The sequence below is a fragment of the Bos indicus genome, chromosome 21 (genome assembly GCF_029378745.1).
Source record: "Bos indicus isolate NIAB-ARS_2022 breed Sahiwal x Tharparkar chromosome 21, NIAB-ARS_B.indTharparkar_mat_pri_1.0, whole genome shotgun sequence".
NCBI lineage: Eukaryota > Metazoa > Chordata > Mammalia > Artiodactyla > Bovidae > Bos > Bos indicus.
Window position 1 is genome coordinate 34,520,817 of NC_091780.1, and position 25,430 is coordinate 34,546,246.

Genomic DNA, 25,430 nt, shown 5'->3' on the forward strand with positions numbered 1-25,430 from the left:
TCAAACTAATTGTGAGCAAAAGAAGAAAGACACAAAGTACCTACTCTACAATTCCATATAGATTTTCTCTAAAAGCAAGTAAACTTTGGCGAGTTAGAAATCAGGGTATTAGATCCCCTTGGGAACGTAGAGAGATGACGAGGGCATGAGGGAGCTTCTTGGGTGCTGGCAGTGCTCTTCTTGACCTGCAGGGCCTGTAGGGGTTACATGTGTGTGTTCACCTTGCAATGATTCATCCCTTGAATACATTTATGTTTTGTGTGTTTGTTTGAATGGGTGTTGTACTTCACATTAAAAAGTTAAAAATGTTTAATGAATTAAAAAAGAAATGAAATCCTGGTTCAACTTTGGTTAAATACAGGAAGCCTCCACATTGCCACCCCTTTGGAGATCATCCTGGTTCTCAGCAATAGTGGGTTCCTTTCCAGCCCTGAGCTTTGGATGCTCCCTGTGGGCCCTGGTTCTGGGCCCTGATCGAGCCTCTCCACCCTGTGAGGCTTACCCAGTCCTGTCTGGGAGAAATGGCCAGATCTGCTCTACCTCCCTGGAAGGGGCCCTCTGAAAGCAAGCAGGCCACACGCTGACCCTTGCTGAGGGCCTAAATGATGCCTCAGAACATCCTATGAGACTCAGATTAATTCACGTCTCCCATTGCCTACAAATGTGAAGCGAGCCTTTGCACCCAGACCCTGCTAAAACCTGTGCTTTTTGCACCTACTGGATTGAGGCAGGTTGGGGCTTCACCCAGAGGGAAGAACACTGGGATCCTGCCTTGACAGTAGCTGAATCTGTCTCCAGAAATTGAGGGACACTGATGGGGGTGGTGGCCAACACAGGCACCAGTGTCCATATGATGTCCCAAGGTCCCAGGATACCCTCTGTCCCTGAAGCCAAGGCTGCCTGGGGTGGAGATGGAAGAAGGGCATCCCCAGCCTGCTCCTCAGGGAGCCAGAAGTGCCCAGGTCTCCCTGTGTTGGGACAGGTGGGCATGCAGCCTGCCTAGCACAGTGAGAAAACTGCTGGCCTGATCCCATTGCTGCTTCACCAGCTTCTCCTTCAGTAGGTCCTGCTCAAGGTAGGGGTGGAGCGAGAGAGGCCCTGGGCAGGGAAGAACCTGCTGGATGCTAGGGTCCGGGTACCTTAGTCTATGTGTGTGCGGGTGGGGAGGGCTGAGATCATCACGGCTGTGGTTCCTGAGGTTTGGAGCAGCTTTCTTCCCGCCCTGCTTCAACTTAGAGGCAAAGTCTAAGGCTTGGGATTCAAGGCCTCTTATAAGCCACCCCCTTATGCCCATCAACCCCGCCCTTCCCCTCCAGCACTCTTATCTCCCCCTTCACATCTCTACTCAGGCTGAACTATTAATATCTGCAGAGAACCTCTCCCCCATTTCCACTACCTAATCTTTGATCTTTTATAGTCCACTCAGTAATTTGTAGTCTAAGGGACTGCAAGGAGATCAAACCACTCAGTCCTAAAGAAAATCAATCCGGAATGTTCATCGGAAGGACTGATGCTGAAGCTGAAGCTCTAATACTTTAGCCACCTGATGCGAAGAACTAATTTATTGGAAAAGACCCTGATACTGGGAAAGATTGACGGCAGGAGAAGGGGACAACGGAGGATTAGATGGTTGGATGGCATCACCGACTTGATGGACATGGGTTCAAAGCTCTGGGAGATGGTGAAGGACAGGGAAGCCTGGCATGCTGCAATCCATGGGGTCGAAAAGAGTTGGACATGACTGAGTGAATGAACAACAACAACAGTAATTTGTAATTGCATGAGGACTGCTAGTGTGTGTGCGCCTGAGTGTGCATGTGTGTGCACCTGTGCACGTGTGCGCGGAGGGAGTCCTGGGGAAGGGGCTGTGGCCCCGGCCTACCCCACGGGTCTAATCAGCTCCTCTTCTTATTGGGCTCACCCTTTCTAATGCCCTATTACCTCTCACTCAGGAGTCTTGGGGGTGAACAAAGCTCTATTATTAACACCCCTCCTTGACAAAGAAAGAGAGATGAGGTCTAGAGGAAGGGAAAAAAAGAGATGGAGAAGGACAGTGTGGCTCCTGCTGAAGTGGGGGGAGCCTTACATCAGCCACATGGCCGATGGGTTCTTGGGGGCTCCATCCCTCGGAGGTTAGCCCTACTGAGCTTCCACAGGCCCCGCCACCACCCCTAGCCAAATCTCCCCTGGATGGGTGGAGAGGGACCTGGCCCTGGATCACCTGCCCTCAGGCTCTACTCTTGCTGGCTCCCTCTGTCCCAGGGGACCCAGAGGGGTGGCAACCTCCCTTCCTCTCCAACTCCACTCACCCCCACAGCTGAGCCCTGCTTCTAGACAGCAGCCCTGACCTCTCCCCACAGACTGGGCTGGGCTCCCGGCTCAGGGCCACATTCTGCGTCACAGTGCAGCCTTGAGAAAACCCAGGACACCACGACCCAGATTCCTGTGGTGCGCCGGCCCTCCGTGCCCCCTCCCCCTCCAGCTCCCAGGCTGCTCTGCTGTGGGGGTCGTGGGCAGGACGTCAGCCTCACTCCTATCTCTCTGGGCCTGCACATGCTCTAGCGACAAGGACTCTACCTGTGCCTGACCCTGAGTTCCCACTGTACCCCCTTCACACACTGGGACCCCAGCTCCCTGAGCAGCTGATGGGAGAAGCACCAGGTGGCCCTGGGTTCATAACTCCCCTGCTATAGGGTGTTGGTGGCGTTTGCTGCATGCACCTCCTCTCTGGCTTTGGAAGGGTAGTAACTATGCTCTGAGCCTCAGTGTCCTCATCTGTGGAATGGGAAAATAGTCTCATCTCAAGCGGTGGCTGTGGAGTCAGGAAGTGTGATGAGGGCCTGCCTGGCTCTGGTATATAGGCTGCCTGTAGACACCACGGAGAAGGCAATAGCACCCCACTCCAGTACTCTTGCCTGGAAAATCCCATGGACCGAGGAGCCTGGTAGGCTCCAGTCCATGGGGTCGCTAAGAGTCGGGCACAACTGAGAGACTTCACTTTCACTTTTCACTTTCATGCACTGGAGAAGGAAATGGCAACCCACTCCAGTGTTCTTGCCTGGAGAATCCCAGGGACGGGGGAGCCTGGTGAGCTGCTGGCTATGGGGTCGCACAGAGTCGGACACGACTGAAGCGACTTAGCAGCAGTAGCAGCAGCAGTAGACACCACATCCCATCTTCGTTTCTTTGGCCACCTTGGCTTGTGGGATCTCAGTTCCCTGACCAGGGATTGAACCTGGGCCACAGCAGTGAAAGCCTGGGATCCTAACCACTAGGCCACTAGGGAACTCCCTCTACCTCCCATCTTTGTACCACTTTTGATAACCTACAAACTGGATACAAAGTAGAAATCACCTTACACATATAAAGAGCGGGTGAGACAATGAGGAATTATTGGACATAGATTAAAAAAAAGTATCTGTGTGATAGCCTTGAGTACCAAGTCCAGAAGTTATGATTATCAGGCTGCTCCCATTTTACAGAAGTTGAGGCCCAGCATCCACCTCAGCCTCCCTCACCTTTAATAAAGAAGGAGGGGCGGTGGCGATCTTTCACAAAAGCCTGAAGAGGGCAATGCTTGCCCCTCTCCCCCACAAAGAACTTTCTTACGGTGGAATCAGAGGCACTTCAGCCACTTGAGGATGTTCAAATATCCCTGTGGCCACAACCAACTATGTTGACCAAAGTGAAAGTGAAAGTCGCTCAGTTGTGTCCGACTCTTTGTGACCCCATGGACTATATAGTCCATGGAATTCTCCCGGCCAGAATACTGGAGCTGGTAGCCTATCCCTTCTCCGGCGAGTCTTCCTGACCCAGGAATCAAATGGGTCTCCTATGTTGCAGGCAGATTCTTTACCAACTGAGCTATCAGGAAAGCCCAGGTACGCCTTATACCTTCACTGTTCAGATGGGGAAACAGAGGCTAGAAGGCGGCAGTGTGCCCAAGGTCACAGAAACTCAGTTATAAAGCCTTGACTGGAAGCAGCTCAGTAAACACCCAATCAACCAGTACTTGCTGTGTGCCACATGTGAGCTATGCTGGGGCCTCGGAGCCCAGAGGAGTCCAGACTGTTCCAGGCTGTGGTGGGCTCCCCTCTACACTGAGGAGGTGGCAGGAAGTGCCTGTGACAGAGGGAAACTCAGAGGAGGCTCTCAACCCAGCCTCGGGGCAGGATGGGGCAGGAAGGCTTCTTGGAGGAAGTGATCATCTGAGTTGACTCTTGGGAATGAGCTCTCTGGAGGTGGAGAGAGGGCTTTCCGGGCAAAGGAATGTACACTGCTCAGTCGATCAGTCGTGCCTGACTCTTTGGAACCCCATGGACTGTAGCCTGCCAGCCTTCTCTGTCCACTGGATTCTCTACGCAAGAATACTGGAGTGGTTGCCCTTTCCTCTTTCAGGGGATCTTCCCGACCCTGGAGATGCAGAGTCTCCTGCATCTCTTGCATTGGCAGGTGGGTTCTTTACCATGGAGCCACCTGGGGAGCCCCTGGGCAGAGGAGACGCTGTGGCAAAGACAAGGAGGTGAGATTAGGAACAAAGCAGATGAGAGCAGGATGCAGGGAGGAGAAATAGGGGTTCAGCTGGAGAGGTAGTCGGGCAGACAGAAGACGGCCTTGAAGGCCAGTCTCAGGGCCTCGGACTCTGTTCTGAAGGCCATGGAAGGGCCTAAGCTGTGGGGCGGGGGGTGCCTGTGGCAAGACCTCTCAGGATGCTGAGCCCAGAAGACAAATCAGGAGAATGAAGGCTGAGAACAGCGAGTCAGGTGAACTCGTTGGGACCTGTATCGGGGGTGGCAGTGGGTCTTCAGGGGAGGAGGTGCGTGCATGGAGTACGGAGGCTGAGGAGTTGGCCTGAGGTGCGGCCCAGGCTGGGTGGGAGGGACCTGTGTGGCCTCCAGGTGAAGGTGGTCACAAGCAGCTGATGGTGGTAAGCTAAAGAATCTCAGCTGGAGATAAAGGGGTGGGAAGACAGCCTCCCAAATGTGATGGAAACCTTGAAGGGAGGAGATTTCCAGAGTCAGAGGAAGTGTAGGGTGGGGAGAGGGGTTCAAGGACAAAGGAAAAGGGTGGTGGTGGGACAGCCTTCAAATTCAGGGAAATTGCCAGAGGGGTGGGAGGAAAAGGGTGGGTGCAGCTCTGGTCAAGGCCACAGAGCTTAAGAAAGGAGGGGAGATAGCCTTCTGCTCTGGACAATGGCACATGCAGTAATATAGACCAACTTTCTCTGTAGATAAGCTGCAAAGCTGGATACAAAGTAGAAATCGCCTTCTGAAACATATAAAGGACTGGTGTGACAGTGAGGAATTAATGGACATAGGTAAGAGAGGAGGTTGGGGTGGGGTGAGGAACCCATACAGTAGAATACTTTACAACAATGTAGAAGAGGACCCACAGCACCCAGCAACCATACAGATGCCTCTCACACATAAAGCTGAGCAAATGAACCGTACACAAAATAAAACATACACGGCGTGATGCTCTTTATAGAAAGTTAAAAGCAGGGACTATTAGGTCATAGTGATTAGGGAGGTGTTGATAGTATAAAGAGATAAAGCAAATGGGACTTCTCTGGTGGTCCCGTGGCTGACTGAGCTCCCAGTGCAGGGGCTTGGGTTTGATCCCTGATCAGGGAACTAGATCTCATGTGCGGCCAACTAGAAATCCTCATCCTCCAGAAAACCCTGCCTCCATCCCTAGGTCTCTTTTCCACCCTGTATCCTCAGCTAAGGATGCCACATGCCACAACTAAGACCCAGCGCAGCCAAATAAATAAATAAAAGAAGAAGCAGCAGCAGCAGCAGAGTATAAGACACGAGCGGGTCCAGGGGTCATGTCGAGGAGATGAGCAGCACCAGGGACTTGGGGTGTTGGCGATGTTCCATTTCCAGACCTGAGTGCTGGTTTCATGGATGTTTACTTTGAGATAATTTGGTTGTGTTTAATTTTTTTGTTCAGCACAACTGTCTCCATAGGGGTTGTAGTTCACAATTTAAAAGGGTTTTGATAAAAGGTGAGGTTTACTAGCTTCCCAATCTGCAGAGGAAGCCTCTAGGTGTGACCTAAGGAAATGGCCCCTGGTGACCTTGGTCAGCACTCTGGGTGCCAGGAGGAGGGTATGCGGGAGGAGGACAGAGGATGAGAAAGGACAGAGGTAGCTGGGGATACCGGGGAGGGAGGGGGTGGGGGAGAGAGACCTGGGGATGGAGAAGGGGTTTTCTGGAGGATGAGGAGACACGCAGGGAGAGGTGTTTAGGGGTCATGGATTGGAGCAGAGGGATTGAGGGCATTGGCGGGGGCTTCATGCTCCAAGGGGAAGGAAGAATCCTGGGGTGTCTGGGTCAAAGGTGGCATGGGTGACAGGGCTCTGCAGGGGGTGGAGTGGGTGCAGAGGGTGGGTGGGGAGGCCCAGCCAGGGGGGTGGGTTTGCAGGGTTGGGCATGCACCCTTCCAACTTTGCCCTTCCTTGGGGAACCACGCGACATCTGGGTCCCCAGGCCTCAGGGATCCCTGACTGGCAGGCTACTTGCAGTGTGGTCTGCCTTTGCAGCCAGCAGAGGGCACTCGCCTTCCACAGATGCTCTGGCTTCGGCCTGCAGTGAGAAGTATGGCCTGAGTGGGCCCCGTGCTCTTGGGGAGCATGTCTGGGGGTGCTGTCCAGCCCCAGGCACACATGTTCTTCCTCCAGGCAGTCCAACCTGCCATCTCACACCTCCTGCCCCAGAACTCTTTATCTAGGAGATTCTGCTGAGAACTACCCATGGAGGCCAGAGAGGTGCAGTAATTTACCTGAGCTCACACAGCAAATCCTGATCCTCAGCTGGGACTTCTGTCCTGAGCGAGCCCCAGGGAAGATGATGGGGTGAGTAGGGAGAGATGGGACTTGGGACAAGAGCCATTTCAAAGCACTGAAGTGACCCTGACGGAAGTAATACATACATAGCTGACCACTGTGCCAAAGGAACAGTTGAGAGGGACTAGGATGCAGGGCTTCCCTGGTGGCTCAGAGGGTAAAGCTTCTGCCTACAATGTGGGAGACCTGGGTTCGATTCCTGGGTCGGGAAGATCCCCTGGAGAAGGAAATGGCAACCCACTCCAGTACTCTTGCCTGGAAAATCCCATGGTCTGAGAAGCCTGGTAGGCTACCGGCCATGGGGTCACAAAGAGTTGGACACGACCGAGCGACTTCACTTCATAACTTCATAACACCACCCCCTCACGCACACACCCCGCACATACCCCAAAGCCTAAATCTTTACAAGTCCTCTATCCACCCAGGAAGGTACACAAAGCCCAGGTTGACCTGTAAGGGTCACGGAGCCTCATGACAACAGTTCCCCTTTGTTGAACGTCTGTCACTGGCCAGGCCCTTTATATACTTTTTCTCTGACCTGAGCAATGAGTCTGCGAGGGAGGCATTTTCAGACCCAATTTGCTGAGGAGGAAGCTGAGGCCCAGAGTGGGAGGAGCTGAGTGATGTGTTCAAGGTTGCCCTGCTCACAGGGGCAGAGCTGCAGTTCTACCTGGGTCGCTCTGGGCATTGTTGAGGGAGGCTGCTGTGGAGCCCAGGAAGCCAAGCCTGGGGTGGGGTTACTGAGCTGCTGTCTCCAAGGGGACAGGATGAACTGCCACCCTGCCCTTGACCTTCTCCATTCTCCAAGGACTGGGGCTATCTCTTAGGCAACGTGTCTGCCTGGGGGTGGGTGTGTGCACATTCCCTTCAAGCAAGGTGTTTTTGGAGCCCTTAGAAGCTGCTTTTTTGAGTCAGAGACAGAAAGATTCATTCCTACCCACACACCCCCTTAACCTGGTGTGGCCAGGCCTTGGTGTTCCTGGACTCCTATACAAGCAAGGGGGGCCCATTTCTATCCTCATAATCCCTCTGCCTGTGTGTGTGTGTGTGTGTGTGTGTGTGTGTGTTCAGTCCCTCATAATCCCTCTGCCTGTGTGTGTGTGTGTGTGTGTGTGTGTGTTCAGTCGTGTCTGACTCTTCATGACCCCGTGGACTGTAGCTTGCCAGGTTCCTCTGCCCATGGGATTCTGCAGGCCAGAATACCGGAGTGGGTTGCCATTTCCTCCTCCAGCAGACCTCCCCAACCCAGGGATCAAACCCGTGTCTCTTGCATCTCTTGTATTGGCAGGCCGGTTTTTTTTTACCATTAGGACTACTTGGGAAGCCCCCGGTCCCTGAGAAACCAGCTAAGAATGTAGGTATATCCACCCTCCCCTCAGGGATTCCCTCTGCCCAGAAGGGCACAAGGACGGGCAGCCTCCTCCACTGCTCCTGGCTGACTGGTCTGATCTCTGGAGCCTTCTGCAGGCAAGCCTCATGGTTCTCCGCTTCTCTTATGCTTAGTCTTTCTTTGTGCTGCCTCCATACACAGCCTACCTCTCTGATCAATGAAAGAGGGCTAAAAAGGCTGTGTTCCTCCTCTTACTGAATCTAATCTCCCTCCCCGTATAACTGGCTGAGCCTCAGAGACTTTGCAGAATGGCACATTGCAAAGTTCTGGGACTTCTCAGGCCAGGTCATCAGAATCTTCATAGCGTCCCCCCTTCCTCCTGGAAACCCTGCTGTTCCCCCAGAGAAGAGTGTCCACTATCCTGAGGTGGCCACGCTGTGAGGAAGCCCAAACTAAGTGTGTGGGAGAGAGATGCCTGCCTGGCCCCAGCCTCCCTGGGCTGGGAAGTCATGGCGGCTGGGAACCCACATATCATGGATTGAGACCAGGCCTCCCTGTTGTGCCTTGGCCTAGCTCCTGACCCACAAAACTGAGAATGATAAAAGAAGACATTACTGCTTTAAATCCAGGATGCTTATTATGCAGCAAGAGGTAACTGGAACCTTCTCCCTGGCCTCTGGAGCCCTCCAATGGTTCCACGTGCCTGCATAATAAACTTCCAACTCAATTTCAGGGCCATCTGTCACAGCACAACTATATCACCTGGCCACCAAGTTCACAGGCCAGCCTTCCTGGGCTCCTCCCTATCTCTGAAATCTTACTGCTCTGTCTAGAAGCCATCCTTGACCTCCACCCCCACTCTAGCTTGGCACTCCTTATCCCACCAGTCTCTGCTTAGCTCCTAGAAAGTGTTAGTTGTTTGGTCATGTCTGACTCTTTGTGACCCCACGGTCTGTCCATGGGATTTCCCAGGCAAGAATACTGGAGTGGGTTCCCATTCCCTTCTCCAGGGGATCTTCCCAATCCAGGGATCGAACCTGGGTCTCCGGCACTGCAGGCAGATTCTTTACAGTGTGAACTACCAAGGAAGCCCTTAGCTTGTGGAAGATCCTGACTTATGGAAGGACCTCTCCTCCTCTCCACAACCTCTGGTTGCCATTCTGAGTTGGGGAAGTAGGGTCAGGAAGACCCCCAGCCCCGGACTGGTGGCCAAGGACCCTGCCAGATGTGTCATCATTTGATGGACAGAGCTCCTATAGGTCCCCTCAGGATGTCTGAGAGGTCACTCTTGGCTAACCTGTAGCTTTAAGGGGAAATTAACCACATTTCTTTAAAATGGAAACACTCAGTTCGTACTGATTGGTGTGGTTTCTGTAGTTCCTGAGATCGGAAGTCTGAGCAAGAGCTCAGTTCAGGGGAGCTGTCTCAGGGAGGCAGAGGAGAGGACAGAGGTTGTGCCTGACCACAGCAGTCAACAGCAATTCTGAGACGCTGGACCTGATCTGTGTGATTATTTATAGTGTTTTTGTGGTCTTGAACTTTTGCATATGAATCAAAAGTTTTTTCTATCATGAGCATAAGCCTATGCAGAACTTCAAAATTAATCCAATTGTTGGGTTTATGGTCAATTACCAACATGACCAGTACTTCTTGGTGGATTTCTCCTCTCTGAGGCTCTAATTGGATAGCCCTTAGGAAATTTATTCTAGACGAAAGAAGTTGTAGTTCTGTCTGAGTCACTATTGATCTTACTAGATGGAACCCACTTGGCCAATCAATCATACTGGCTCTAAGCAAGATCTTTAAATTTACTCAGGCTCAATCAGAGAAATGACCTAAATTTCAATCAAAGAATACAACTTCTCGATTATTAGGAGGGACCCCCCGCTCAGTTATGGGATGGATTTATACAGCTTACATCAGGCTATTATGGCTTAAATTGAAGGGACCCTCCTCCCCTTATGTCAGGAACAGTTAAATCATACTAAGGATAATCAGCCTAATAACACTAGGAAATTGGGGCTGGGTGCCTTACGAACAGGGCCAAGACATCATTGCCCTTAAAGATAGAGATGGATACTAAACAGATTGGGTCAGCTGCCCAGGGATGTACTGGGCAGCATCTAATGGAAGTTCTTGGCTTAAATTCTTACTTATGACCTTATAAAGCCTACTAGTTACACTGGAGGAGGAAATGGCAACCTACTCAAGTATTCTTGCCTGAAGAATTCCACGGCCAGAGGAGCCTGGTGGGCTACAGTCCATGAGGTCTCAAAGAGTCAGACACAACTGAGCAACTAACACTCACTCACATTATATTCTGCCTATTTTACAAGATTATTATTTCTTGTATTCTCCAATGTGTGACAGCTACGGACAAAAATGAAGGCTGGGTGACTTGAAATGACTGACCAGATAAATAGTTCTACATAAGATCAATGATTGCAATAGTGTAATTGCAGATATGGGAAGAAGCAAAAGAGGGAATCTTCTCCTAGACCATAACAGATTAGACATGTCCAGAGACTTTGGGCTGCATTTAACAGGGTCTAGTCCAGTAATAATCCACTGAGGGCCTAGCAATGGAACCCCTGCCTGACTCAGCAACGAGCCTTTCTACTAAAAATTGGTCATGCAGCGCCTCCCAAACCTTGGTTGAATTTATAAATATTTTCCCTCATCCAGTTCCGTGTATAGTATACCCTGAAAGAAATTCAGGGCAAAAATCAGGAACGAGGCACTCTGTGCTCTGGGGAAAACGGCAGAATAAGCCTTCAGATAGTTAGGTACATTTTCAGGATAAAATTGTATGAATCCAGAATTTTGCATCTTCCCCTACTTAGAAAAGCACTAAAACCATTAACTGAGATATCTGTTCCTCGTAACTAAGAGCAGCCTTCTACCGAGATGTGTGCTTCATGGCTAACCCCTTTCTCCACAGTCACATATGTGCTTGCGGACCTCCCCCACTACCTCTCTGAAGGAGTTCCATCAGAGCTACGAGAGAGGCTGTCTCCTGAGCTATTGTCCTAAGACCCCCAGAAAACTGAACTCCCAGATCTCAGGTTGTGCAATTTTTTTTTTCCAGTTGGTGCCTCCACCCGACACCTCCACACCTCAGAAGTCAGCTGAGCCTCCCAAACACAAGCAAATCTGTGCAAATTGCAGTTTAAAACAGGTTCCCTGAGGGGGAGGCAGTTGCGTCTTTGTTCAGCCCAAGGTTACAGCAATGAAACAAAAGGAGTGAAATTTCCTTTCCTCTGTTCTTTCTTTTCCTTCCAGCAGCAGCAGAGATGGCGCCTGGAAAGCTTTTGTGTTCAGCACACTGAAGCTTTGAGGGGTGGTGGCAAGGCCTTGGTTGCTGACCCCAAGCGCTGCCTAAGTGGCCCCTGCCGAGCCAGGCTGGCTAATTGAGCAGGGCCTGGACAATGGAGGATGGGTAGGGCTGGCTTAGGGGAGGGGCTTCTTGGAGGATGCTTTCTCCCATTCCCATTTCCCTTCCCAGGCCTCCCTGTGGACCTTCAAGGCTCCACTCTGGGCCCTCTTCCTCCAGGAAGATCTCCTGGGCCACCTCCATTACACCTCCTCAGGTTTGGAGATCAGAGACCTGCCTCTCCTACACTCAGCTTGGGGTTGGTCTTTGACCTCAGCCCAGGGAAGTCGAGGGCCAGGCACTCATGGCATTGGTGAGCAGACAGATCCCTTCCCTGGCTTTACAGGTTCTGCTTACTCTCCCATAACAGACCCCTTCTCCTGTGCTCATGTCCTGCCAGCCTCCTCCCTAGTTAGAGCTTTGCTGTCCCTGAGTGCTCCATGTGGGATGTGAGGAGAGCCCTGGTTGGAGTCCACAATTTTGGGTTTTAATCTAGCCTCTGCTCAAATCAGTTGTGTGACCCTAAGCAAGGCCCTGACCTGCTCCAGGTCTCCTGATCTGTGGGCTAGAGATATGCTCCCTCGTGGGCCTGCTCTGGGTTCTTGCCACGAAGAAAGAACAAAGGCTTTGGCTCCTGGAGTCTGAATGAGAAAGGTGTCCCTATCCCAGGCAAGGCAGGCCCCTTGGCCTAAGGCTGATTCCCCTCCTTTTGGATGACCCCATCTGCCTCTGATGCTGGGTAAGATGGAAGGCAAAAGGAGAAGCGGGCAGCAGAGGACAAGAAGGTTGAATGGCATCACTGACTCAATGGGCATGAATTTGAGCAAATTACAGGAGATAGTGAAGGACAGGGGAGGCTGGCATGCTGCAGTCCATAGGGTTGCAAAGAGTCTGACATGACTTAATGACTAAATAATCTGCTTTGCTCTTCACCCTCACTGGCCCTTATGAGCTCTGGCCCTATCAACAAGACCTCCTGGCCTGACTTCCCCAGGCTAGCCCAGCCCCAGTCACTTTCTAGGATATAGGGCTGGACCTCCAAGAAACCAGAGCCAAGCCCCGTGTTAGCAGGATGCAGTGGTCACTTTCAGAGGTGTTCCCAGAAGTTGTTCTCTCTTCCCTTTCTGGGTTCCCAGGTGTGGGCTCGGGTAGCCTGGGCTGGGCCTGGGAGCCCCACAGAGGTTCCAATGACCACAGGCATCCAGTGGCCAGTGGCTGCGGGCCTGATCTTTTAGTCCTCCCTCTACCTTGCTCTAGGAATACCTTTATTGGTTGCCAGGCAACACACCTCAACACACCTGGCTGCTAGATAAGCCAACCCATCCTCCCAGAACCAGCGGTATGGGGGCAGACTTACAGAGTGGCTGTCCAGGAGGCCTGGGGCAGCCTGGGGGGCTGGAGGGGCTGGAGACTCTGGCTCCCCCATCTTTCCTGTTAGCAGTTCTGTTCCCCAGGATGGGCCCCCGGAGACCGTTGCTACAACAAGTGCCTGCCTGGTGACTGAGCCCTGCCCTGCGCTGGAAGCAGGCAGGCCCAGGGGACCACTCCTGCTTTGTTCCAGGGTGAGGGCATCCGGGTGGGGTGGCTGGAATCAGGCTAGGCTCATTCCTTAGCCAGGGAACTTCAAGGAGATGGCAGGACCTGGAAGGGCTGTGGAGCTAGGAGACCAGGAAACAGGCAAGACCCTGAAGGGCTCCGACCTTCTGTCTCCCCAACACTAGTCTCAGTACCCCCGCCCCGACCTGCCCTCTATGTAGACCTCAGTCTCCCATTAGTCTCGCCCTCCATCCCCACTGTCTCTGCCTTTTGGTTACCTCGCACCCTAGTCTTCCCCTTTCCTCTTCCCTTTAGCCTCCTCCTATTTCTAGCCCTCAGGCTCCCTTCTCTCTGGCCCTTGAACCCCCAGCAATCCTCTGCAGTGGTCCAGGCCAGGCTCACTTTTCTCCTGCAGCTGCACACCGAGGCCTAGGGCCCCAACCCTACCCCCCGGGCCTTCCCATCTCCGCTGTCCTGATAGTCTGAACAAATTCCTTTCCTGTTAGTTCAGTGGAGACAACATGGGTGGATGTCTTTAAAAGGAACTCCCTGGGAAGCAAATGGAAAACAAACCCAAACAAGGCAGCCCACCACCTAGAAACGGCCTTGGTCTCTAAGGCAAAGCCATCTGCTCCAACTGCCCTTGGCCTGGGACTGCCGAGACACCCTCCTAGTGCTTGGAGTTGTCTGTCTGGCTTTGCCCCAGCTGAGCTGGGTCCAGCCTGTCTATCCCAGACAAGCTTGGTCCCAAAGTCTCCTCTGATAGCCCCACCCCTCCATCTGCCCCTAGCAAGATGCTTACATGAAGCTGGGACTCCATATATATTTGTTCATCTGTTTAGTAAATGAATGGAAGAATGACGGGGGTTTCTGGGGTTTCAGTGGGGGTTCAAGAAGACAGTCCAAGACAGACAGCTTGACCTGTTTCCAAAGCTCCAGCCTGTCTAAGGCACCCCCACCCCTGACTGCTGGGTGCCCGCCCAGGGTTCTGTGTGGGTGGGGGCCCCTTGTTAGTATTGTAGGTGGGCTCTTACTCTTTTCCTTGGCAGGCCTCATTTCTCATTGAATTTACTGTGAGATCCTGTAGAATTCACTTGTTCCTCATGGGGTTTCTTCCTCTCTATCATAGGGATATGATATCATAAAGGCAGGAGTATGGAGCAGGATAAGCCCCACACAGCTCTGGGGCTCATACCTGAGCTGGCTGGGAGCCGTGGGAAGGCAGTCAGTCGGCTTTGTGTTTGCTCAGCACTGTGTTCGAGTCTCACCCTGGGCCTCAGTTTCCTCCTCTGTGAGATGGAGAGTGTGACCACACCCACCTCCCAGAGCTGCTGGGGGGCAGCGGGGCGCGTAGAGCTCTAAGCAGGGTGCCTGGGACGTGAGCAGCTCTGGAAATGTTATCATCTCCTCTGTGGGACCCCTGGGGGTTCTAACCCTTCTCTAAGGAAATGAGGCTTGTAAGGGATTTGGCCACCCTCTCTGGGCAGCACCAGCCTCTCAGATGGCATCCCAGATATGGGCCTAGACCTTCCTGATCCTGCCCCTCAGCCTCCCCGCAGGGGAAACGGGCTGCTGCCTTCTGCTGTGTCTCCCATCTCCACCCACCTCCATCCCAAGATCCTGGGGCAGAAGCCTGGGATACAGGCAAAGCCAGAGTAACACCCCCTCCCAGCCCGGCCTTCAGCTGCCCGCCCCCTCACTGAGAGGGGCCCTGGGCTCCCACGCCTGCTGCGCTGCCTATCGATTGAATCTGCTCCCATCCTCGGGCGTGCCATGAATTTTTCATCAAAGGCCTGTAGACTTTGGGAAACGCACAATTAGAAGCCCCATCAATAATGCACCATGCAGAGGCATTGCTGAGCTCAGCCAGGCCCCAGACACGGCTGTCTTCCAGTCTGCTCTGGTGGGAGGCGGGAGTGGAGCCCTCAGGGGTCCATCACTGGACCCCGTAAATGTGGGATGCTGGCAGGTGGGAAGAAGTGGGACCCAAAGACTTGAGCCTGCCCCCTTGAAGCCTTGTCTCAGTCACTTCATCCCTAGAATGGGTGCTGAGGAGCCCCCTACTCCTTAAAGCATGGTGAGGCATGGCAGAGAGTTGCTAGGGGAATTCTAGGGTTCTTTGTGGGGCTGGGGGATGTCCTCCCTCTGTGGATTCCAGGAAAGCAGGGTAGGCACCAGGCTGGGGTGGGGAGGCAGTTGAGGGAAGAAGAGAGAAGCCTGGTGGCACTGAGGCAGGGGTTATTCACCCAACTCCATGGTCAAGGTCCAGTGTGGCCCCGGCCCTGCCCTCTCCAGCCTCAAAGCCCAGCTCCCCTTCCACGAGTGCTTCTATGGTCTCAGAACCAAGGCTGGGGGAAGAACAGAGGCTCTGTTCTGTTCTCCTCTGAGCATTTGCAGTTCTTCCACAGGCAAGATGGAGGCGCCTTCACCCTATCTCTGCAGATCCCTTCTTAAAGAGTCTCCCTCCTGACAAAGCCTTTCCACTCTCCTTGGCGAGAAGGGATGGCAGCTTCCTTTGGTGAGTTTCCAGAGCTTGAACCAGACCCGAGCGCTCATCATGGGCAGGCTGTGTTCTAAGTACTTTGTAGAGATGAATTTGATTTTACCCCTCTGGAACCCAGTGAGGCAGCTGCCACTACATCTATTCTACAGAGCGGGGCAGTGCAGCAGGAACCTGTCCCAGTGGAGGAGATGGCTCCAGAGTCCACTCTCTTGACCACCTGCCCAGACCCTGGGACTGGCTCTCCTGTCCTCAGTTGGCCTTCGGGTCCCCTGAGGCAGGGCTTATGCTCCCCACTTCCTTACTGACTAGGGCTGGGATATTGCCATTGCAGGGCCTAGGGCTCCCCTGCTCCCAGCTCAGGGGAACTTAGAACAGAGCCTGGAGGTCTCATAACACCCACCCTGACCTACTCCCCCCACCCTCCGGGCTCCAAGACTGGCTCCAACATTCTGAGGCTGTCCTGAGCTCTGCCCTTCCCTGCAAAAAAGCACATCAACACACGGAAGAGGAGACTGGGACTGAGGTGGTTTGTCCCACGGTTTCTGGATCGTTGCCGTATTTCTTTGGGCCCTGCCAAGCTATCGGCCTCTGCTTCAGCCTGGGAGGGGGCCTGTGGGCACCCCGGGCTCTGTGTCACTGGACACGGGCTGTGTGGGGCCTCAGACACCAGTACCTGGAGGCCCGGCATATGCCAAGGGGGTGTGGGTCTCCATTTCTAAAAGCCTGTCCTGGCAGAAATGCCACCGTGGGTCTGAAATACACATGGAAGCCGTGAATCACACGTCCCTCCCCTTCTGCCACCCAGGCAAATCCCTGCTCCAGGTGCCCAGGCAGGATAAGCTTGGAGCTGTGGCAGGGGACTCACTATGACTCTAACACCAACATCTACACAGGGTTCTTGTGCTGGGCCTGGAGCTGGGTTGGGCTGGGGGAGGGAGGTGGGAAGCTGGGTAGAGCCCCCTCCTTGGGTGCCTCCCTGGTGGGGCACTGCACTGGGCCCTAATGAATCCATAGCCCCCTCTGAGGCCTCCAGGGTTCTATTAGCAGGCAGCCCAGGGAGAAGGCAGGGCATAGCCCCCCATCTGTGGGGGAGGCTTGAGTACCTCTCTTCTCCAACCTGGGATAAGGACACTAGGGCCTATTTATTCAACACACTGCCCAGCAGCCCTGTTTGACCAGGCCCGTACTGCACACCAGGGACACACATGTGACCGAGGCTTGGGGCTTGTACTGTCCCCAGGGAGCCTGTAGTGGATGTGGCAGCAAGCAGAGTGTGATATGATACACAGGATGGTCAGCGCATAAGTGGGGGAGCCCCTCAGCCAGCCCTTCCTCACCCCAGGATGCATGCAGGCAGAAGAGTAAAGGGAGGGTATCCCGGAGCTGAAACGAGTTTTGAAGGGTGAGTAGGAGTGTGTCAGGTGAGAATGGAGTGAGGAAGGGGTGGGTTCCTGCAGAGGGAGCCACAGGAGCAAAGGAGGGAAGGTGAGAAGCAGCCTGGCACACTGGCTGAAGGGCAGACAGTCTGGATGTGTGCTGAGGAGGGGTGGTGAGAGATGAGGCTGGTGTGACTGCAGGGCCCAGTCATGGGGACTTTAATGCCAGGCTGGGGTCTAAGCCCATCATAGTCAAGAGAGGTGGGTTGGGCTGGAGCTAGATGCTGGCACCAAGCCTGACGATGAATTTCCCAGGACCTTTGGGTGTTTCCCTGGTGGCTCAGATAGTAAAGAATCTGCAATGCAGGAGACCCCGGTTTGATCCCTGGGTCAGGAGGATCCCCTGGAGAAGAGCATGGCTACCCACTCCAGTATTCTTGCCTAGAGAATCTCATGGACAGAGGAGCCTGGCAGACTACAGTCCATAGGGTTGCAAAGAGTCGGACATGACTGAGCGACTAACACTTTCACACTTTTCCCAGAATAAGACCTGGTTGCCTTGTAACCATGCCCAGCGAGCTGCAGAGGGCACCAGAGCCCAGAGAGGGCAGGGAGTTGCCCTGCCTCCTACAGACCTCAGTGGCAGAGCCAGCTTGGCATTCATAGCTCATCAGGGTTGGGAAAGCCAGCTGCTTCAGGATCCATGTGGGGGGCTGGAAAACAGTCTATCAGAGTTGGAAGGACCGAGACCTTCTGGAGGAAAGAGTGGCCCTGAAGGGGTTGCGCTGGGATGTTGGCTGCTGAGAACCTGGGGATGATGGGCAGTCAGCCTCCGGCAGGTGAACTTAGAGTGCTGCCCTTTCTCTGGGTGGGCCACCTATCCTGACATCTTGGAGCCACCAGGCCAGCCCTATCTCACCTCACAGGAAGCAGACTTGGCCGTGACTTCTCAGCGCCCTCCCACCCTGTGGCTCCGTGATGTCCCTCTTCTTAGAGCAGGAACCTGAAAACCTCAGGCTCTGCCTCTCAGCTCCCCCCGGGGCAGCCAGCTTTCTGGGGGACAGTTTGATTGGGATGGGAGGACCAAGGCCCTGCCTGGTGGGGGAGGGCTCAGAGGGGATCTGCAAGGACCGCAGGTCAGGCCCGGCTCATCGGCTCACCGGGTGAGGGGCTAGAGGTGGGGAGGGAGATGAAGGAAAAGGAAGACTTGGTCCTACCTTCAGGGGGATGGTCCTAGATTGAGGGAGGGGACGCTGCCCCTGCCTGTGGAGCTCCAGTCTGAGGGGGGCGCCATGGCCCTGCTCAGGAGCACGTCTGGCAGGGAGGCAGGACCCACACGCTCCCTATAAGGACACATGAAAAGAACAGATGGTGCCAACAAGTGCAGATTAATTGAGCGAAGCCTGTGTACATAGGTGCCATGAACAGGCAGGCTGACAGGCCTGGGAGGGATGGAGGGGGCGGGGAGGACGGGTGAGAAGCCGTAACGAGCACTTATCGATGTCTCTCTGGGTCTGCAGTTGCTAGCACAGTTATTGACAAAGCCTGTCTATAAATCTCCTGGCCGTGTCTCCAGAAACCTTAATTACGGGGCCTCATTACCCCTCACACCTCTAGGCACAGGGGACCAGCCTGAGCCGTGGCGGCTGCTGACACTCCGGCTGGACTGTGACAGCGGCTTGAGCCGCTGCAGCAAGAGGTGCCCAGCTGGGATGCCTAGGGGGACACGACTTAGGGTCCCAGGCCCCAAAGAGTGGGCAGAGGTTCAGCCTCCAGATGAAAGGCAGCAGGGTAGAAGAGACTTTGAGGCCAGGGAGCTCAGGGTTCGCCTGCCAGTTACTCTTGGCTCTGCCAGGCACTTGGCCACTCTGAGCCTCAGTTTCCTCGTCTGTACAGTGGGAACAGGACTGGGGTGAAGACTAGGTGGGCAGTGTCTGTCACAGTCAAGCACCAGGCCTGGCACCAGTGCATGTGCAACACAGCCCTTCCCTCTCCTCTTGGTCACGCTGCTTGAAGCCACCGAGAAAAAAGGCAGCAGCCCCTTGCATGCCAGGAGCTGGCCCGGCACACCCAGCTGGACCTTGGTGTTCTCCTATTGAACATAATTTCACAGCATCATACAAGGCTACTCTCTGACCAGCAAGACACTCCGTAATCGTGTCTGAACACAGCTGAAATGTGAACATTGCCCAAGCCACAAGGGTGACAAGACTGCAGCCTTCCCTGGCTAAGACAGGTGCCCGCTGCTTCTTTACCAAGAACAGCTGTCGTTTTCGTCGTTTCCCCGCCTCCGGGGTGAGAATCACTAAAATCCTTGCTTATAGAACTATCCCCCCTCCTGAGAGCATCTGACTAGAGAAAAGCCCTCTGTCCTTGAAGTCTCCCCTGAATCACCCAACGGGAGCCTGAATCCTTCCTGTCCTTTCCCAAGCACAACTTCCCGAGGTCCCCACCCACCTTCTCTGTCGTCTTTGGCTAGAGGAGTTGGGATTATTAGTAGACCATCATTTGTTTCTATTAGCGTGCTCCACACCTGAATTCTAGACTTTCATTTTCAGCACCCCTCCCCTGCACAATTCATCATTTCTGTGAAGGCATGTGTGTCCACCGCTTCCCATTCAGTGTCCCCTCCCTAGGCCAGAAGCAAACTGGAGCAGACTGCAGTAGAGAGAGGTCCTCAGGCTACCTGCCAGGTCTCTGGTGCGCAGGAAGGAGCCCCAGGCTGGACGTCTGGACCTCTTGCATGATTCAGGGGGGCTGAGACAATCTGGAGCTGAGAGAGGGACAGTGAATGGGGAGGGGCTGGGGTGATGGAGGAGTTGGAGGTGGGGTCTCTCTTCTTTCTTTCCTGAGCTCACCTTAACCTCTGGAAAGCCAGGTCCTCTACTCCAAATGCCTGGACCTGATGTGCCCAAGGGCCAGACTCCCAGGGCTTTCTGGGAGAGGCTGGCATGCCTGGGCAACACCCCAGGGTACTTGGGGATGGGCAGGTGTAATTCCCCACCCCTGGGAGCTCACCGACCTTATCTCTGCCTCTCTAGCCGCATCGAGTTTCTTTTTAAGAAAGCTTTATGTTGTCTGCCCCACGCCCTCAGTGTCTGGACCCTTTCTGGCTGGTTGTCCTCTCCTGTCTGCAAGCCAGCCCAGAAGTGCTAGACACTGGGCTCCGTTTCTGCCAGGCTCCAGGCTTATCCCCTAGCTTCACAGTGTTTCTGCTTTCAGCCTCCTGGGCGGTGCTTCTGGACAACCGTGTTACGCTTTGCCTTCAGAGGCTTGAACCACAAGGCAGTGGGTCCCTTCAAAACTCCTTCTCACTTGACTGGTGACCCAGCCTCTTTTAGGCACCTTGCCCTCATGACTTGGCCCCTCCCCATCCTGGGAATCCCACCCACCCCACACCAGGCCCTGGTGCTCACAGACTTAGGCAGCAGTGAGGGGATGGGCTTCATGGGGTGATAGAGGTGGGTGGTGGCGCTGCTGAGGGCTCCCTCTCTACCCAGTCTCTTGGGGTGCCCATGCCCCTGGCCAGCTAAGGCCCAGGTTCAAATCCTGACTAGTCAGACTTGCTCCAAGCACAAGTCCTGCCTCAGGGCCAGCTCCCCTCCCATGTCTAATGCCAGGTCCCAAGTCCCTCCTGCTGAGACAGCAGTAAGATTATGCTCTCCAGAGGATTTGGGAAGGTCTGGATTGGGTAAGGCAGAGATCCATACACAGTGGGGGACTGGATTCCCCAAGGGAGTGGCTATGTAGTCTGATATGAGGGTCTTAGACGGGCTGAGAGAGAGGAAATCTGGTCTCACCCCCCATTCCCCAAACTCTCCCATACTGTCCTCCTCACCTCCTGCTGTGAATATTAAGGCACTCAAGCCCCTTCACAGCTCACAGAACCCTTTCCAGGCACCATGGGATTTTTAAAGCCAGTCTGTATCGTTAGCGTAAGCATTATCACTATCCCATTTCACAGCTGAAAAGACAGGTTCCTATAAGGTGCTGGCTGGGTATTGAGTGGGAAGCAAACTTCCTATCTCTGATCCAGACCTGTTGTCTCCCCAGGTCACGTGGTTGCTTAGGAGGGACATTTTATGCATCCATGGACCCATTTATGGAGCATCTATCGAGGCTCCCCAGAATGTGGGCAGAGAGAGCAGAGGAGCAAAGGCCTTGAGCTGTGAGCAAGCATGAGTAGGGTTGGGTGTGGGCAGAATATTCTGGGTTGGGGCACAGGCTTCAGAGGTCGCAGGGGTCATCAGGCTGAGGGGCTCATGCAGCAGGTAAGGGAACTGTGGAAGGCTTAGGGAGCAACAAGCTGGGTGGCTCTGTGCCAGGGCGGAGGGGTTCAGGTGTACAGGAGAGTTCCATCTGGACTGCTGGCTCCTGGACCCTGAGCTGGCTTCCCGAGGGAGCCCCTCCGGCACTCCACAGGAGCCCCCGCCTCTGAAAGAAGGTGAGAGGGAGGGGCCTTCATCTTGGCCTCCAGGAGACTCTCCTCCAGCAGTGAGCAGGACTCAGGGACCGTGAGATGCTGCCAGTGGCCCACACCAGTCCTCTGAGGCGGTCCAGCTGCCAGGCCCGTGCCCTGGCTGGCCTTTCAAAATCCCTGAGCCACTATCTGGCCATCCCCAGTGTCCACACATCAAGGTGGATTTGCATATCTGAGGGTGAAAAAAAAAAAACATTCTGCCGCAGAAGCTTAGCGCCACCAGGGCTTCGAGCCCCCTTTTGTCTGTTTGAGTAAGAGCGGGCTGAAGGCTGAAGGATAATTAGTCCCCTGTGGGCAACCTGCCCCCCCTCCTTGAAGATTTAAAGGCACAGCCCACCTACTCAACCCCTTCTCCTCTCCCACAGTTCCCGCCGGCCTCTCAGCCCTCCCCTTGCGCCCCTCCCGCCCTGTCTGCTCGGTCCTGGCTGCAGCGCTGAGGAGGGGAGGGCTGAGGCTGGAGGAGCGATGAATGGGCATTTTATCTGATTAAACTGGGAGTGAACTGGCCCTTCTCTATTATCTTTGGACCTGATTGGATATTTAACACCAAGTGTAGTGTGTGTGTGTCTGTGTGTGTGTGCGCACGCACATGCATGAACTGGGCTTTTCTAGTCCACATCGGGAGGAAATTGGATTGTACTGAAAAGCATTTAATCTGAGCTCAGAAGCCCACCCTAATAGAGTCACTGAGCTGGGGGAGGGACAGTTCTGCCCTGGACAAAAAAGGGCCCTGCCTTGGGCCCTGTGTCTTATATGGAGTCCTACTCCAGCTCTCCTAGGGCCGAACCCTCCCCATGGGGTGGGAGGAGCTGATGGGCCGAGGGGCTGTGCCCATGCAGGGTCTGAGTACCACTCTAGACCACACCCTGGTACAGGGGACCCTGGAATCCCCTCCTGCTTCAAATGCCTGTCCTCCTAAAGGGGACAGTGCACTCTCATACAGGTGAAAGGTCTCCCATGGTCACTGGGTCCGTAGGGTGTGGGGCTGAAACAGCCCGATGAAAAGGAAAGGGGGTGCCTCCTGTGTGATGTGGGGGCACTAGGGGCGGGGGCTGGGAGCTGTGCTCCCCATGTTGCCAGGGTTCAAGGTAGAATCTGAGAATCCTCTGAGGTTGTTTCTAAGATATGCATATATAAGACGTATATTATTAACATTTATAAGTTCAGTTCAGTTCAGTCGCTCAGTCGTGTCCGACTCTTTGTGACCCCATGAATCACAGCACGCCAGGCCTCCCTGTCCATCACCAACTCCCGGAGTTCACCCAGACTTACGTCCAACGAGTCAGTGATGCCATCCAGCCATCTCATCCTCTGTTGTCCCCTTCTCCTCCTGCCCCCAATCCCTCCCAGCATCAGAGTCTTTCCCAATGAGTCAACTCTTCACATGAGGTGGCCAGAGTACTGGAGTTTCAGCTTTAGCATAATTCCTTCCAAAGAAATCCCAGGGCTGATCTCCTTCAGAATGGACTGGTTGGATCTCCTTGCAGTCCAAGGGACTCTCAAGAGTCTTCTCCACCACCACAGTTCAAAAGCATCAATTCTTCAGTGCTCAGCCTTCTTCACAGTCCAACTCTCACAACCATACATGATCACAGGAAAAACCATAGCCTTGACTAGACGAACCTTTGTTGGCAAAGTAATGTCTCTGCTTTTGAATATGCTATCTAGGTTGGTCATAACTTTCCTTCTAAGGAGTAAGCGTCTTTTAATTTCATGGCTGCAGTCACCATCTACAGTGATTTTGGAGCCCAGAAAAATAAAGTCTGACACTGTTTCCACATCTATTTCCCATGAAGTGATGGGACCGGATGCGATGATCTTCGTTTTCTGAATGTTGAGCTTTAAGCCAACTTTTTCACTCTCCACTTTCACTTTCATCGAAAGGCTTTTTAGTTCCTCTTCACTTTCAGCCATAAGGGTGGTGTTATCTGCATATCTGAGGTTATTGATATTTCTACCAGCAATCTTGATTCCAGCTTGTGTTTCTTCCAGTCCAGCGTTTCTCATGATATTTGTCGAGATAGAAGAATAGAATGTACATAAGAGTTAGAGGGTCCGGCTTGATTTATAAGTTTTGATTATTTGGGATATAGGTAATGTGATGTATAGATCTCCACATGTATTCTCAAGGGTTTGGGGTGGGCTTGGGGAGGGGACCTGCAGCCACAGAGCTCTGTTTTGGAGTCTAATTGAGACCAAGGCAGTCCTCCCACCCAGACAGGCTGGGAAGACGATGATTCAGGCCCTTGACTTCTGAGTCACGAGGCTTGGCCAAGGCAGCTGCAGGAGCAGGCCCTGGGCGGAGAACCCAGACCTGCGCTGGACCAATGAATGCTCTCCCTTAGTCTCACCCTGCAGCCCCGAGACGGTTATCGAGCTTCCAGCAGTTTTCCCAACTGGAAAATGGGGATGATCATTGTACATCCTTGATCAGATTGGTGCAAGGATGAAATAAGATTATGACAAAGATATGGGAGCAGAGTAGGAACTCAGTAAAAGATTGATGGAATAATTAGTAGTATTAAAAGGAGGGCTAAGCTGGCTGTTTGTGGAAAGGGATGGGTCCCATTTCCCAGCTTAGCAAATCTCTCCCAGTCTCCCCTGGTTCTGTAGTCCCCTCCTACCTTCTGCAATCGATGACTGGAGCGCTCAGCAATTTATGGCCTCATCATCTAGGCTTTATTTACAGAGAGAGCTGCACTCCTGCCCCACCCACCCACTGTTTAATCAAGGAACTGAGTTGGACAGTGATACAGGGCAGCAAGAGCCGTCTCACTAAGGAGCGAGCCAGAAGGCCATCCTGCCCTCCGTCTGCCTTGTTTGCTGGGATGAAGGAGGACATCATGAAGACCAGGCTTCTCACTCCACAGAGGAGGGAGGCGGAGGCCCAGAGAAGGAAGGAGTCAGCCAGGGTGTCTCCTCCAGTTAGTGGCAGAACAGAAACTGGGCCCCAGGCCTTTAGATGCCTTTCCCGTCCGGTGCTCTCTCAGTTGTTAATTTCCTCTCTTCCCAGTGGCCCCCTCATCCTCTCCCTCTCTGAGCCCAGTTCTTGAGTGCTTGGGGCTAGGCCCTGATTTGGCCAATTTCCATTTTTCAGATAAAGAAGTTTAAGTCCAGAGAGGGAAGAGACTAGCCCAAAGGCTCCACAGGACCTCTTGGTGAGATACTAGGCCAGGGTCCCACTTGAGGGATATAGGGACACACACACACACACATGTCATCGCCACTCAACAGACTGCTCTTGCAGGAACAAGTTCACTCACCTACACTTCTCTTCTACTGACAAATCAATAATCCACCATGGTTTTCATACCAACAGCTCCTGATAGCAGTGCCATCTGTTGGCCCTACCTGGCATTCTCTATGAAATGTGCCCTGCCTGGCAGTGGGGTTAGGGCTAGGTGTACTCCCCTCTGTGCTCCTACAATCCCCTGAGCCGACTGTTCCCCAGCCCTGGACATACTCTCCTCCTGTGAATTCTGATGTGTCTCTTCTGTCTCATCAGAAAAGACCAACTCATTAGAAAAGACCCTGGTGCTGGGAGGAGAAGGGGACGACAGAAGGTGAGATAATTGGATGGTATCACCAACTCAATGGACATGAGTTTGAGCAAACTCAGGGAGATGGTGAAGGACAGGGAAGCCTGGCATGGGGCAGTCCATAGGGTCACAAAGCGTCGGACATGACTGAGCGATTGAACAACGATTGTTCTGTGGAATTGGGCTTCCTGAGGATAGGGACCTTTGTAGGGGGTTATTATCATGTTGGGCTTCCCTTGTGGCTCAGCTGGTAAAGAATTTGCCTGCAATGTGGGAGACCTGGGTTCAATCCCTGGGTTGGGAAGATCCCCTGGAGAAGGGAATGGCTACCCACTCCAGTGTTCTGGCCTGGAGAATTCCATGGACTGTATAGTCTGTGGGGTCGCAAATAGTCAGACACGACTGAGCGAACTTCACTTCACTTCACTATTATCATGTTACTG

At 53.6% G+C, this 25,430-nt stretch overlaps 1 protein-coding gene across 1 annotated transcript in view; it reads right to left on the bottom strand.

Moving 5' to 3' along the window:
• CCDC33 (coiled-coil domain containing 33) overlaps positions 1-13,047 on the bottom strand; it is a 26,607-nt gene extending 13,560 nt beyond the window's left edge. Inside the window, exon 1 of the mRNA XM_070775389.1 lies at positions 12,911-13,047. Within this exon, the coding sequence (XP_070631490.1) occupies positions 12,911-12,979 (69 nt within the window). The 5' untranslated portion in view covers positions 12,980-13,047. The remainder of the gene's footprint in view (positions 1-12,910) is intronic.
• Positions 13,048-25,430: the final 12,383 nt, after the last annotated feature.